The sequence below is a fragment of the Pleuronectes platessa genome, chromosome 3 (genome assembly GCF_947347685.1).
Source record: "Pleuronectes platessa chromosome 3, fPlePla1.1, whole genome shotgun sequence".
Classification (NCBI taxonomy): Eukaryota; Metazoa; Chordata; class Actinopteri; order Pleuronectiformes; family Pleuronectidae; genus Pleuronectes; species Pleuronectes platessa.
In genome coordinates this window covers 27,592,014-27,604,667 of record NC_070628.1, presented here as the reverse complement: position 1 = coordinate 27,604,667, position 12,654 = coordinate 27,592,014, and the positions used below count along the sequence as shown (strand labels likewise).

Sequence of the window (12,654 nt, the reverse complement as noted above, 5' to 3'; positions counted from 1 at the left end):
CCTGTGTGTCCTGCAGGCCCTGGAGGAAGAGTTTGCCAGGAAGCTGCAGGAACAGGAAGTGTTCTTCAAGATGAGCGGAGAGTCCGAGTGCCTTAATCCTTCCAACCAGAGCCGCATCTCCAAATTCTACCCCATTCCCAGCGTCCACTCTACTGGTTTCTAATAACAAAGAAAAAACTACACACAGCTTACACACAGACATTAGCACACACGCTCATGAACACGGTAAAGACTGAACCTGTGCTGCCTTGCCCTTGGGTGTAAGGGTGTAAATAGTTTTCTGTGTCTAGACGTGGCTCCTCAGTCTTCAGCTCTGCTCTGTAAGACTCTTCATTTATGTCATATTTTCATACTGTTACTGTCATGTTGAAGGAGAATTATGAACAGATTTAATGTTTGAGTCGATGCCTCGAAGTGAGGTGAAGGTGAAGTCGCTCTCTGTCCGACCATCTTTGTGATTTAACTTTTTTTCTGTAACAAATCATGTGCCTGTAGAATTTGATGTTTTTGGCTTTTAAATCCAAGAAATTCTGATCAATATTTGCTGAGCAATTATTTTCTGATTTAGATTTTTGCACTAAGGAAAGGATTTTCATGCCACTTAAGCTGGTTAAATAGAAAATTTGGAACTTGTGATTGATTTATTAACTAGAATGTATTTCGGATGAATAGGACAGGGCACATTTTTAATATCAATCATATCGAAGGAATGATGCTACAGTATATTTTTATGAAATCATGCATATCTGTTTGTGTCAGTGGTAGGTTGAGATACATTAGTCGTCTGTACTATTTGTATTTCAATACAAAATGTAGGAAAATGTTCCTTCTTTCAGGTTTTTTTCTTCAGAATGCCTTCCTGTTTCAAGCACGTCAGACTTGAGGCAACTGTTTGGCAACAAGCAGTAAACCATTAGTTACTGTGTTGCATGTGATGGACACAGTGTGTACATGCAGAGACAAAAAAATCACTGTTAATTCGACTCAAAGGAAATCCCAGCGGTGGCTGTCGAACAAGCATTTATGCACCTGTTTGCTGGACTGCTTTCTTTGCTTTATTTTTCAGGTGACACCACTTTATTGTTATCGAGCAAAAGTTGTGTATCCATAGGAGTAAGTTCTTCAGGGATGAATAACGAATGCAAACTTTCATTCATCCACTCAGTAGAATTTACATCATTTTGAAGAGTTTCTGAGGCCCAAGAGTCATGAAACTCACCAAGATAATTCAAACCACAAACAGCTTTCAGTTCAGCTTGTCAACAAAAGTAACCTGAGCTGCAGTCACAGGTGATGGTGCATCCTCTGCTTTTACTTTGCTTTTCTTCATATTTCTCCTCTTGAGATATTTTGCTACCAGGTGTATTAAGGGTAGGCTTTTGTTTCTTATCTGTATTGTAAAGATAATACTGTTTTCATTGACATGCTAGCGAATAGCCTTAATACTTGGAGATGGATATACTGTGTAACTCTTGGTTTTGTATAGAAAATGAACAACTTCAGAATTGTTTCATTGTGCAGATTTCAAACACACAGTACAAGAACAGAGCTTGAGCCTTTGGCAAATGTTTTTTTATTGTAAGCTTAAGTATCATGAGTGATGCTAACACTGTGTAATATTTGATGCAGTTGATGCAAAAAAAATTGACCTGACTGGTTTAGGCCATCTTGACCACCGATTGGTTCAGTTCATCATCTTATTTTCTTTAGGATTGTCACATGTATTTAATAACTGAGAAGTTATGTGCAAAAACATAATGAAGGAGTGCTGTGCACCTTTTGCTAAACTTTCTCAAAAGCTATTTATATGACCCCCCCCCCGAACACACACACACACACTTACACACAGTGTGCTACAGTTTATTAAACCTACGTAATCGTTAGAGGTTTGCAGCTTACAAATATAACCGCAAAATGTCAATCCATGTCCAGGTAGATTAAATCAATTAAATTGATTGAATTCTGAATTTTGACAGCAAAAAAAAAACAGGATCCATATCAAGATCATTATGCATTTTTTTAATAAATGTATAGTTCTTAGAATGCCTATGTAATGTAGATTTTCATTTTGCTGTAAATAAACCGTTTCCTCTCTACTACACTTGTGTTTAGTTTTTGATTTGATGTGAAAATGTCCTATGCAATAAGAAAAAGGCGCGTCCGCTCTATCAGTCACACACAAAAAAAGATGTCACCTCACTGAATAATACCCCTCAATACAATCAGACAAATTCAAGATCATACAAAATCCCTGATTTCCCAAATACGACTGAGCTGTAAAGCTTTATGGATACAAAAAATACAATCACGTCCCTTACAAAAATCAAACTGATAAGCTGCATCCAGTGCTTCAGTACATGTTCCCTCCTTATTAATACACAACTCTTAAAGGTCCATATGTTCAGAGACGCTGCTCTCAGATGCCAACGCTCCTCTTCCGTCTTTTGGTCATCAGTGAGAAATCTCCTGGAAAAACAAAGCAACACAACCTGCTCACAACCATGACTGTTTGCATGATATCAAACCTTGCAGGGTGGCCCCTCTCTTCAATTGAACTCATCCAGGCTGACGTGATGTTAGCTTGCTGCAATGGTCTGTCAGTGGCAGCTTTTCTCTTCAGACACATTTGATTGTTTTGAAGTAAAACCAACATGAGCATAGAGATGAAAATGAGATATTTTTTGCTGAATTGATCAAACTTTTAAAACTGATTTTATAGTAATTTGTTATCATACATGGCATTCATAGTGTATTGTGTCTGTAGCTGAATTGTGTTAATTACAATTAGTGACCAATGATAAATAGGGCTATCTTCAGGCTCAAGACTGAATGTGAAATAATCACTGACCTCTGTCACCCTTTAGTCCTCTGGGTCCATGATGCCCAGGAGGACCATGTTCACCTGTGACCGGACAGACAGAGTCATTAGAAAGTGTGTCTACAGACGAACAACGGGAAAGAATCATGAAAAACATGAGAATTACTCAAAGTTAATTCTTAGCATGAATTTACTCTTTTTTTCCCCAACGATTTCAAGGTCATCTTGTGGTCTGAATTATTCTAACTGTGTTTTTTACTAAATTAAATGTTAAGATATATGACCACTGTGAAAACAACTATGGCACCATGATCTGCACTTAGTACCGGTCATATGGCTGCCGCAACTGAAATCTGATAGAGGCTGATAGTTCCCCACTCCTGTCAGTCGTATTTAACCTAAATTAACTGACTAGCAATAAATATGACCGTGTTTTGAGAATTGAGAATTTAACGTTTTTACACAATGTGCTTGAACAAGTAACAGTGTGTTTTTAGCTCAAAGCTGTAGAGGTAACAGTGAACAAGGAGTTACCTACACATGCACCTTACTCGTTAAGGAACTGCGATGGACGTTGGACTTTTAATTGGCCCCCCCATGTAAATTGTTTGCAGTTGTGTTTAGCTAGAATGGCACTATGGCTACAGACAGCACAGCTTTACTGGAGCAGCACAGTCAGTCAGGTTAATTTAAGAAAACAGAAACGAGATCTTCACACAGTCCTCTTCCTGTATTGCAACATTCATGTCAGGTGATTCAACAGTGGAATTTCAGTGTTAAATTCCCTATTTGTGTTTTTTCGCAACACTGTTTCCTCATTGAACTGTGGTGGAGAGATTTACCTGACAGATAAACTGGGGAATATATTTCTATAACAGTACTATGGATCTTCTATCAGATACAATTCTAACGGATGTACCTCTGTCTCCTTTAATGCCGGGGGCTCCCATCTCCCCTTTCGGTCCTGGTCTCCCGGGATTTCCTACAATGGCTCCATGAGCTATGAATGACCAAGTTTTTTTAAATCCCCATTCTCACATTTTGAGCTCCAACATTTTTCTTTTTAAATAAAATGTGTGTATTGTTAAATTCTGCTTTACCTTTGATGTATTCCACCAAATCAGAGACGTTTGTATCAGAACCAAACAAGCGGCTGGAACCCGGTGGACCAGGAAGCCCAGGTGGCCCAGGTCGTCCGTGGATGACGCGTTCATTGTGAGTGCGCTCGATTTCATGGGCCAGGCCATGCGCTGGGAAAAATAAGAGATAAGGTCATGAAAAGTTTACAGCTGAAATTTATATTTAAGTTTGGATCTGTGATTTGTTGAATAAGATTGTAGCTCTCTCACATTTGATATATTCCAGCAGTTCTGTGGCATTTCCATATGTACCAGAAAATCCGCTGTATCCTGGTGGACCTGGGGGCCCGGCCGGTCCTGGAGGTCCTTGGACAATGCGACTGTTGTAGGTGCTCACAATATTGTGCAGCACACCATGAGCTGCAAACATGAGAAAACTGGATGATACGAGTGAAGCCTTGTTGCAACTGGTTGACTTAAATCTGAAGAAAATAAAGAAAATCTGACTGAAAAAGACAGGAAGACTTTTAACGTGAGCAAAGATCTTGAGCAGCAGGGGACATTTACAGTTTACGTTTTCAGAAGACAGTAATGTCAATGATTGTCTCAATGTCTGTTACTTCCGATACTGTTACTATGTGGACTCCACCAGATCTGTAATAGATGTGCAGTCAGGGTTCTTGATCATAGAGCTCATCGACTTACATTTGAGATATTCTGCCAGACCCGCTATATTTTCACGGGAGCTGACCGACTGGCTTTGTCCAGGTATTCCTGGAGGTCCAGGTGGTCCTGGAAGTCCTTGGACAACACGGCCAGGGTCTCTCCGGAGATCACGGAGCAGACCATGGGCTGCATGTGAAGAAAAGTAGCGTTCAGTATTATACTGTATATTAAGCATTAGCACTAATTCAAGAACTTAACCTAATGCTTTCACTAGACTATCTACCTATCCTTGTCACACTATCTATCTAGATACTAGATACTGGTGATAAATAGTGTGTAGTATTATCTGGTCAGGTCATGGCATAACTACATTTTCCTATTGTGCTCCAAGGGCTTGAAAATACTACAAGATAAATGTCTATAAACGCTGCCTTAATATCAGTCATTCAAGCATCCATACAAGATACGGTTCATGACTCTCATCTTTCACTCTTCTTGGGTCTGGTTTCTTTGTTTAAGTGTGATTGTTAGAAAATGATGTGTGTACTTGTGTTACAATATGACAATCCCATGCTGCCATCATGGCTAAATCTCTCTTGCAAGAGAGATAATGTATCTCTAGAGAGGATCAGGTTGAATAAAGAGAACCAAAAGCTAAATAGAATAAAATACATGGACCATATAAGTAGGTATTGACAGATTCAAGCAGAATTCTGTCATTGTTGACAAGGGTCTTGCCACCTACATTTGATGTAATCAGTTACTCGGACAGCTATACTGGAGAAGTCAGCAGTATCCAGGCTCCAGGCTCCAGTGCCAGACACACCTGGCTCTCCCTTGTGTCCTCTGGGTCCAGGAGGGCCTGGCTGACCAGGATGCCCAAACATGGCTCCTCTCATCGATTGACCTGGAGAGAATACAATATAACATGACTTAATATGTGACTCTGAAGCAGACAGATCTATGAAGTGACAGTTATGGTATGACTTAATTACACATAACATAATGTTTTTGAATGGTTGTTAATCCAAGTGTTAGAGGATCCATTTTTTCTATAACCAAAGTCTACTATATGCAGGATAAAATTGCATGAAAATTATTATGTTCTTTGTATATTTTTAGCATACTAACCCATACTCATGACCTTGGCCCCATCTATGACCTAGAATTTAGCTCAAGCTAAAGAGACACAAGTTGCCTTAAATCTGAACCCAATGCAATTTTTGTATTCCTTTACACACAAATGTTATGACCAACAAGTCAGTATGAGAGATACTAAATGAATGTATTAGAGGCATACTGTTTTTGGTCATTAAAAAAAGGAATATAAGACCTGTGGTAGTGCTTTTTTTGGAAAACACTCTGGAGCGAACCACTTCTGTGTTCATAGCTGTTGGAGTGATAAAAAAGGCTTTTCTCCGATGAGATAAGGAGACTTACAAAAGCCGAAGCATCTCTTGGGTGAGAAAGTGTATTTTAGAGGTTTAAACTTACTCTTGAAACCTTCTTGTTGCTCTGTTGTGATTGAACCTCTCTCAGTATGCTCAGCATATGAGACCAGTCCTTGCATTGGACCAGGGGGGCCCTCAGGTCCAGGGGGACCAGGGGGGCCTGGTAAGCCTTTGAAGGCGACACCTTTGGGACGCAATGGAACAAATAGACAAAAAAATTGTGTGGGTTTATTTTTTATTATTATTTAAAAATCAAGTTTTCTGTCAGACTCACTTTGCATGTAGTCACGAATGTCTGAGCTGATGTGGTCGCCAAATCCTGGTGGGCCAGGTGGTCCTGCTTGTCCAGGTGGTCCTTGTAGACCAGGGATACCAGGTGGACCAGCAGGCCCTTGAGGGCCCACATTTGATTGATACCCAGCTTGTGAGACAAAGAAAAATTAACATATGTTAGATTAAGAAAGGTATTAGATCCACCTTAAGTATTTAAGAAGCACATTGTGTCAGTCAGGATTTGAATAGAATCAAACTGTTGTTGTGTGTCTTACTTGATAACAAGTGTCCAGGAGGTCCAGGGGGTCCAGGTGGTCCAGGAACACCTCCCAATCCCCTCTCTGGTGACAGACAAGACCCACAATCTCAACAGTTTACATTTTAAATAGGTAACCTAGGTTATTCTGTAACTCACCATTCATGAGACTGAGCACTTGTTCAGCCACCTGCTGGGTGTTCAATATCTGGCCACCAGATGGTCCTGGTGGACCGGCTGGACCAGCAACATATCTCCTCACATCCTCCCCTGTCACAAATAATTCACAGTGATAGCATTTGCTCTAGTTAAAAAATAACTTCAAGATTTTGAGAAAATCTGTTAAAAAGATGTCCCTGTCTATTAATGGCTATTACCCCACATGTTGATATTTAGCTATTTTCTTTCACAGGTTACAGGTCTCTTTTTTTTCAAGACAAGCATTGCAGGTTAAAAATCTTTCCAATCAATATACAAAATGATGAAGAAGATATTCTCTGAAGGTCAAGACCTCAAAGGGATAGTTCACTGAAAATGTTTAATTCACTCATTATCTACTCACCACTATGCCGATGGAGGGGTTGGTGACGTTTATTTATTAGAGCAGTACAATTGTCTTTCAATAGTCCAATACAATTGAAATGATCGGTGACCTAGACTTGAGACTTAATAAAATAACAGAAAAAAATTAAAATGCCTCCATTCTGTGGTGTCATCCAATTGTCCACAAGCCCTGACATTCAAATTTGACTCCAAACAAGGTCCTTTACACCAAGTTTTTACTCGGTAGGTCAGCTTATATTTTCTAACACGGTGCATTCACTGAACGCTTTTAGGCTTAAAACACTTTGTGTAAATGACCTTGTTTCAAGTCAAATATAAATGTCTGGGCCCGTGGACATTTAGATGACACTACACGAGCAGTATGGAGGCATGTCGTGTTTTTGCTGTTGTTTTATTACGTCTGAAGTCTCGGTTAATTCCATTGTATTGGATGATGAACTTAAAATGGTTACCCCTGAGAAGCCAGAAGTGCTGACCCACCCCTCCATCTGCATAGTGGTGAGTAGATAATGAGCACATTTTTATTTTAGTGAACTATCCCTTTAAAATCTAAATTACCTTGAGATTATGTTTTTTATAATTTCGCACTATACAAAATAACATTGAAGTGAATTGTATAATTTTTTGTTCCATTGAAAATTGCATTTCTCTTTCGCAAACTATGCCACCTTTTAGAAATGTGGGGATTTTGATCAACATCTCATGAAACTTACGTTGTAAAAGATTGATGATGTCATTAATAGATACGGCGCCAGGTGGACCTGGAGGACCCGGAGGGCCAGGAGTCCGATCATACCCTCTACCTGAACCTGAATAAAGAAGGGTGCAGGTTATAAAACTACTGTTGTTATTAAATGAGTTGATACTTTGAGATAATAGATGCAACATTATTGTGTAATCCTACCCTGGATGTAGGCAATGACTCGGTTGGCAACATCGTCCACCAGCCCATTCTCTGTGGCCTCTGTGGTCCCTGGGCCTCCCGGAGGTCCAGGAGGCCCGGGAGGTCCAGGTGGTCCAACAGACCCATCATATCTTCTAACTGAACCTGATGACAGTAGGTAAAGGTCATGCTGAGGGTGAAAAACTGTAATGAAAACAGTTGATCCTACATTTTAATCACTGTAACATTTGTGTAATATTGTGTAATTGATCATACTCTGGATGTATGCTACGACTCGATTGGTCACATCATCCACCAGCCCATCTCCTGTGTTCACTTGGGCTCCCGGAGCACCAGGAGGCCCAGGAGGTCCAGGAGGTCCAGCCAGGTACTCCCTGATGGCACCATCTGCATGTCAAGACCACATCATCTCAAACTGTTGAATTGACTTTAGTTTTTCATTATTTCTTCCTTATGTGGTGTGATATACTCTAAACCAAAGTAAATAGAGGCACAGGGGTACAGCTTACTCTGAAGGTACTCTGCGATATACTGGCCCACATCAGCTGGTCCGGGCCTACTATCATCTCTTCCACTCGGGACAGAACTGAATGAACCACCTGGTTTAAAGACACAGAGTCCCAAATCAAATCTCATGTACGTACATCTAGAAAAGACTCTAAAAATAGTTTTAAAATATTTTCAAAGATTTATTCTATTATTATGATTGAAAACTATTGGAAATTACAACTTGACAAATCTGCAACAACCTGGGCTGAATTGTGAAAGCAATGCATATGTGCTTTAAGCTTTCTCTGTCATAAGTGATAAATGAACATTAACACTTCATCAGTTAATTCTAAATTGTGTAACTTTTTTCAAATATCTTTAAGTTGAAAAAGGTTCCAAGACAAGTCAATACTAAAACTCTCAAGATTACATTTACAGAAATGTTCCCCTTACTGCTTGTGAATTGGGACAGCTGGCATTTTGATCTGGCAAATATAGCTCTATCTGGGTGACTGTTATGAATTGGTCAGTTAAAGCGTCCGGAAGCACAGGACTATTTAAAGAATGCATTTCAGACATGATCTTGATACTTGATTTGATATGATAAGGTATTTAGTATGGTCTTACCACTAGATAATCCTGGGGCTCCAGGGACACCTGCATCACCTGCAAGGGAAATACAAATACATATAGTTTAATAAGAATTTATTGACATGTTTAAAGGGGGCAGAGAGCAACATTTTTTTCATACAATCATTAACTGTAGCTTAATCCTGTGTAATAACACCTTTTAACCTGTATGTAAAAGATTACTTGATTCCAGGTTTACCTTGATGTCCTGGTGGTCCCCGAGGGCCCATAGGTCCAATTGGACCTGGGTAACCTGATGTGAAACCAAAACACTGGTGAGCATGTGGTGAAAGTTCTGTCTGACAATGGAAATATCTTCCTGTAAACTAAACAAATTCTGATGAGGACAACAAGATGAAAATTGACTGAAAGCTGAGGACCACATATAGCATGTGAACCTTTATTTAAAATGTTGTGAACAATCACACAACTATCCATCAACAAGAACATGATAAATAAAGCACAGAAAACATCAGTCAAAGTATAATGTCATGAAAGGCAAACAGCAAGGGTTTAAGGGTCGCCTGCCATCTCCTTCCACTGCACAATAATTTGCCGAAATACAAATTGACATTTGAGTACGTCTGTCAATGATTTTTATAAAAATGCATAAAATCTAAAAGTTCTTCACTTACCAACACCTGCTGCCCCTGTTAGACCTGGTGGACCTGCTTGACCTGGTTGACCTGGTAGACCTGGTTGACCTGGTTCACCTGGAACAATCAAAATAACAGTACGTTGCATAGGATGTCTGTCATTCATAAACACTGTGACTCATGCGACAGTTTTCAATTTTCTCACCTTGGTAACCTTGTGGTCCTCTCTCGCCTAAGAAGATATAATAAGATAAATGTAAATTTCAAAGTTTTGCTACATTCATACACAGTTTAAGAAACAACTATTGAAACTACCTGCTAGGCCCTTTGCACCAGGGGGTCCTGGTGGCCCAGCAAAGAAGGTCTCTGAGGCAAAAGAATGAAATATGCAGTATGAAGTATGTCACAGGTGTTGTCAATCTACAGTAAATCTAAAAAGAGTTTCCCTCACAAACCTGAAGTAGGCACAAAGCTGCCAGGTTCTCCTCTCGGTCCTGGGGGTCCAGGATAGCCATCACCTGTAAGGACAGCAACATCATTACTCAGCACCGTATAATGAGAAAGATAAATTATTTAATGTATTGTATATATGATAACTTAGTTTTGTGTGAAGACACTTCTTTTTTCTTGGTACATTGACAACTGCCTTTACCTGGCTGTCCCGGAGGACCTCTGCGTCCTTGAGGACCTTGTTTAGTCTCACCTAGACAAAAGTAACAATAACATTTCCATAACAATTAATGGGATCTAAGTACATATAACGATTGCTTGAAAACACCATTGTTATCTATCAAATATCTTCCAGCATACCAGCAGGACCATGAGGACCAGATGGTCCAGGAGGACCTGGGGGTCCTGGTGGACCGGGCAAACCTGCTACTGAGGAAAGTCCTGTCAGAAATGAAAAGATAGAGGATGTTTCCGCATGTATTACTACCTCACAAAGTATGATCTTGATACTAGTACCACATGGCAATAAACTAGGTGATTAAAGAAATAGAGAGGTGCTTACCAGTACGGGGGGCACTGACAGTTTCTGAATTTGTGACGCTGATGCCCGGCTCGCCAGGTTTTCCTTGCTCTCCCTTCGGTCCCATTTCTCCTGCCTCCCCTTGTGTACCCTTAGAGCCTAAATGATTGAGTCAAGGTAAAATTATAATGATCCTCACATTCATCTAAAAAATTAAGAATACTAAGCTACTTAATACATGTTAGGAATTTTGGATTTACCAGGTTGTCCTGGGACACCAGCAGGGCCAATGGGACCAGACAAACCAGGAGATCCAGCAGGGCCTGCAGGCCCAGATGGCCCTGGAGGTCCGGGGATGGCCACAGTGTCAGAGCCAACTGGGAACAACATAGAAAGAGACAATTAGCCACTTATAGTACAATACCTAAAACTAAGTGCCTAAACAGTACACCTAATCTGCACATTTAAAATAGTATAAGTACTGCAGTTCTTACTTGGAGTGATGACTTTACCAGATGAACCGGGTGCACCTGAAAGATAACATTATATTATACTGTGTTGTGAAGCTTAACATCAGATATGAAGCAGTATGTAGATTACATAGTATTTATGAGAGTTTTAGTTTAAAATGATCTTATAATGCCTTCAATTAAAGAGGATAAACATTAAGGCTGTAGTCAAAGAAAAGTTTATTTCCATTCACAGGATTAGCACTAACTGTTCAGATGTAGATCTCATATAGCAACCTTAAAAACAGCATGGCATGAAATAATTTAATCAACGATCTCAGACTTAAATCATCACAAACGGAGTTTCATAAACTTACTTTTACAGAATGGCTTTTAACTAATTGTTTTTAAACTATCATTTGTTTGTTACTCATCTTTGACTTTTGCCTTAAACTCTTTTCAGATTAAATGATATTGCAATGTTTTTACTTGCTGCCGTTGACTTTTACTTTATTATTTGCTTGTGTTGGAATTGAATGACATTGTATTATTTTGCTTGTTGTCTTTACTTTTTAGTTTTTCGTTGTCCTCTTTGTAAAGCACTTTTACCCACAGTTTAGATAAAGTGTTAATGGACATAAATGTACAGCCGCAGTGATTTCTTTTCACTGAAGCTTCTTTATTTTTGCTTCGAAAATTATGTGGGTATTTGAGTGTTTTCGTTATTTTATCTTAGCTTTCAGTCGTAGAAGATGATAGAAGATAATGAGGCAATACCTTGAGCACCAGGTTGGCCTGGGTTCCCAGCGATGCCTGTGGCAATGGATAGGAAAACACATCTATAAATATATTTTTGCTAATCTAAAAGATGAGTAAAAGCATTAATTTCAATATATTCTCATACCTCGGGGTCCTTGAATCCCAGGGGTGCCTGGAGAAAAAACACACTGATTTAATTTCAGTGCAACCTCTTAATAAATAAACTACCTGAAATTCCTCAGGCAATAATTGATAAACACAATTCATTGCAATGCAATTGATTATGAATGCTGCCCTAGCTGGATAGTGCGTTATGGTACCTTGGGGTCCATTATCTCCAGGAGGTCCAGCTGGTCCTCTGACTCCAGGAGGTCCTATTGAACCTCCCTCACCTGCAGTTTAAAGACAGACTCTAGTTAACAGGATATAACGACAACCACGTGTTTACAAGTTTAATCTCTCTCTGTCCTGAGTAACTCTCTGACCTCTCTTGTTGGATCCCATCTTAAATGGACAGTCAAATATAATTTCATGTTGTTTTCCAAGCTGAAAACAATTTCTTTGCAAAGTAATTTAATGTCACTTCTCTGATGAATGACAAATCCATCTACCCTACCTCTTACAGCATGCAGTCATACCAACTGACATTACCATGTCAGTAGTTTTCCAAGCACATAACTCTTATGGCATCATGATCGACATTATATCCCCTTCATCAAAAATGTTTAATTTATCAAATTTTATTTTTTG

At 39.4% G+C, this 12,654-nt stretch overlaps 2 protein-coding genes across 2 annotated transcripts in view; one reads left to right on the top strand and one right to left on the bottom strand.

Moving 5' to 3' along the window:
• Positions 1 to 2,096, top strand: part of slkb (STE20-like kinase b) — a 19,599-nt gene extending 17,503 nt beyond the window's left edge. The window contains exon 18 of the mRNA XM_053417753.1: positions 17 to 2,096. Within this exon, the coding sequence (XP_053273728.1) occupies positions 17 to 163 (147 nt within the window). The 3' untranslated portion in view covers positions 164 to 2,096. The remainder of the gene's footprint in view (positions 1 to 16) is intronic.
• Positions 1,547 to 12,654, bottom strand: part of LOC128433074 (collagen alpha-1(XVII) chain) — a 24,098-nt gene continuing 12,990 nt past the window's right edge. The window contains exons 26-54 of the mRNA XM_053417752.1: positions 12,225 to 12,296; positions 12,050 to 12,076; positions 11,923 to 11,958; positions 11,191 to 11,226; positions 10,957 to 11,073; positions 10,739 to 10,855; positions 10,537 to 10,617; positions 10,379 to 10,429; positions 10,182 to 10,244; positions 10,042 to 10,092; positions 9,932 to 9,958; positions 9,766 to 9,843; positions 9,330 to 9,383; positions 9,128 to 9,166; positions 8,521 to 8,610; positions 8,267 to 8,398; positions 8,012 to 8,155; positions 7,821 to 7,916; positions 6,703 to 6,813; positions 6,563 to 6,628; positions 6,289 to 6,435; positions 6,058 to 6,198; positions 5,309 to 5,470; positions 4,603 to 4,749; positions 4,168 to 4,317; positions 3,919 to 4,068; positions 3,738 to 3,818; positions 2,849 to 2,902; positions 1,547 to 2,466 (exon numbers count right to left, since the gene is read on the bottom strand). Of these exons, the coding sequence (XP_053273727.1) occupies positions 2,417 to 2,466; positions 2,849 to 2,902; positions 3,738 to 3,818; positions 3,919 to 4,068; positions 4,168 to 4,317; positions 4,603 to 4,749; positions 5,309 to 5,470; positions 6,058 to 6,198; positions 6,289 to 6,435; positions 6,563 to 6,628; positions 6,703 to 6,813; positions 7,821 to 7,916; positions 8,012 to 8,155; positions 8,267 to 8,398; positions 8,521 to 8,610; positions 9,128 to 9,166; positions 9,330 to 9,383; positions 9,766 to 9,843; positions 9,932 to 9,958; positions 10,042 to 10,092; positions 10,182 to 10,244; positions 10,379 to 10,429; positions 10,537 to 10,617; positions 10,739 to 10,855; positions 10,957 to 11,073; positions 11,191 to 11,226; positions 11,923 to 11,958; positions 12,050 to 12,076; positions 12,225 to 12,296 (2,570 nt within the window). The 3' untranslated portion in view covers positions 1,547 to 2,416. The remainder of the gene's footprint in view (positions 2,467 to 2,848; positions 2,903 to 3,737; positions 3,819 to 3,918; positions 4,069 to 4,167; positions 4,318 to 4,602; positions 4,750 to 5,308; positions 5,471 to 6,057; positions 6,199 to 6,288; positions 6,436 to 6,562; positions 6,629 to 6,702; positions 6,814 to 7,820; positions 7,917 to 8,011; positions 8,156 to 8,266; positions 8,399 to 8,520; positions 8,611 to 9,127; positions 9,167 to 9,329; positions 9,384 to 9,765; positions 9,844 to 9,931; positions 9,959 to 10,041; positions 10,093 to 10,181; positions 10,245 to 10,378; positions 10,430 to 10,536; positions 10,618 to 10,738; positions 10,856 to 10,956; positions 11,074 to 11,190; positions 11,227 to 11,922; positions 11,959 to 12,049; positions 12,077 to 12,224; positions 12,297 to 12,654) is intronic.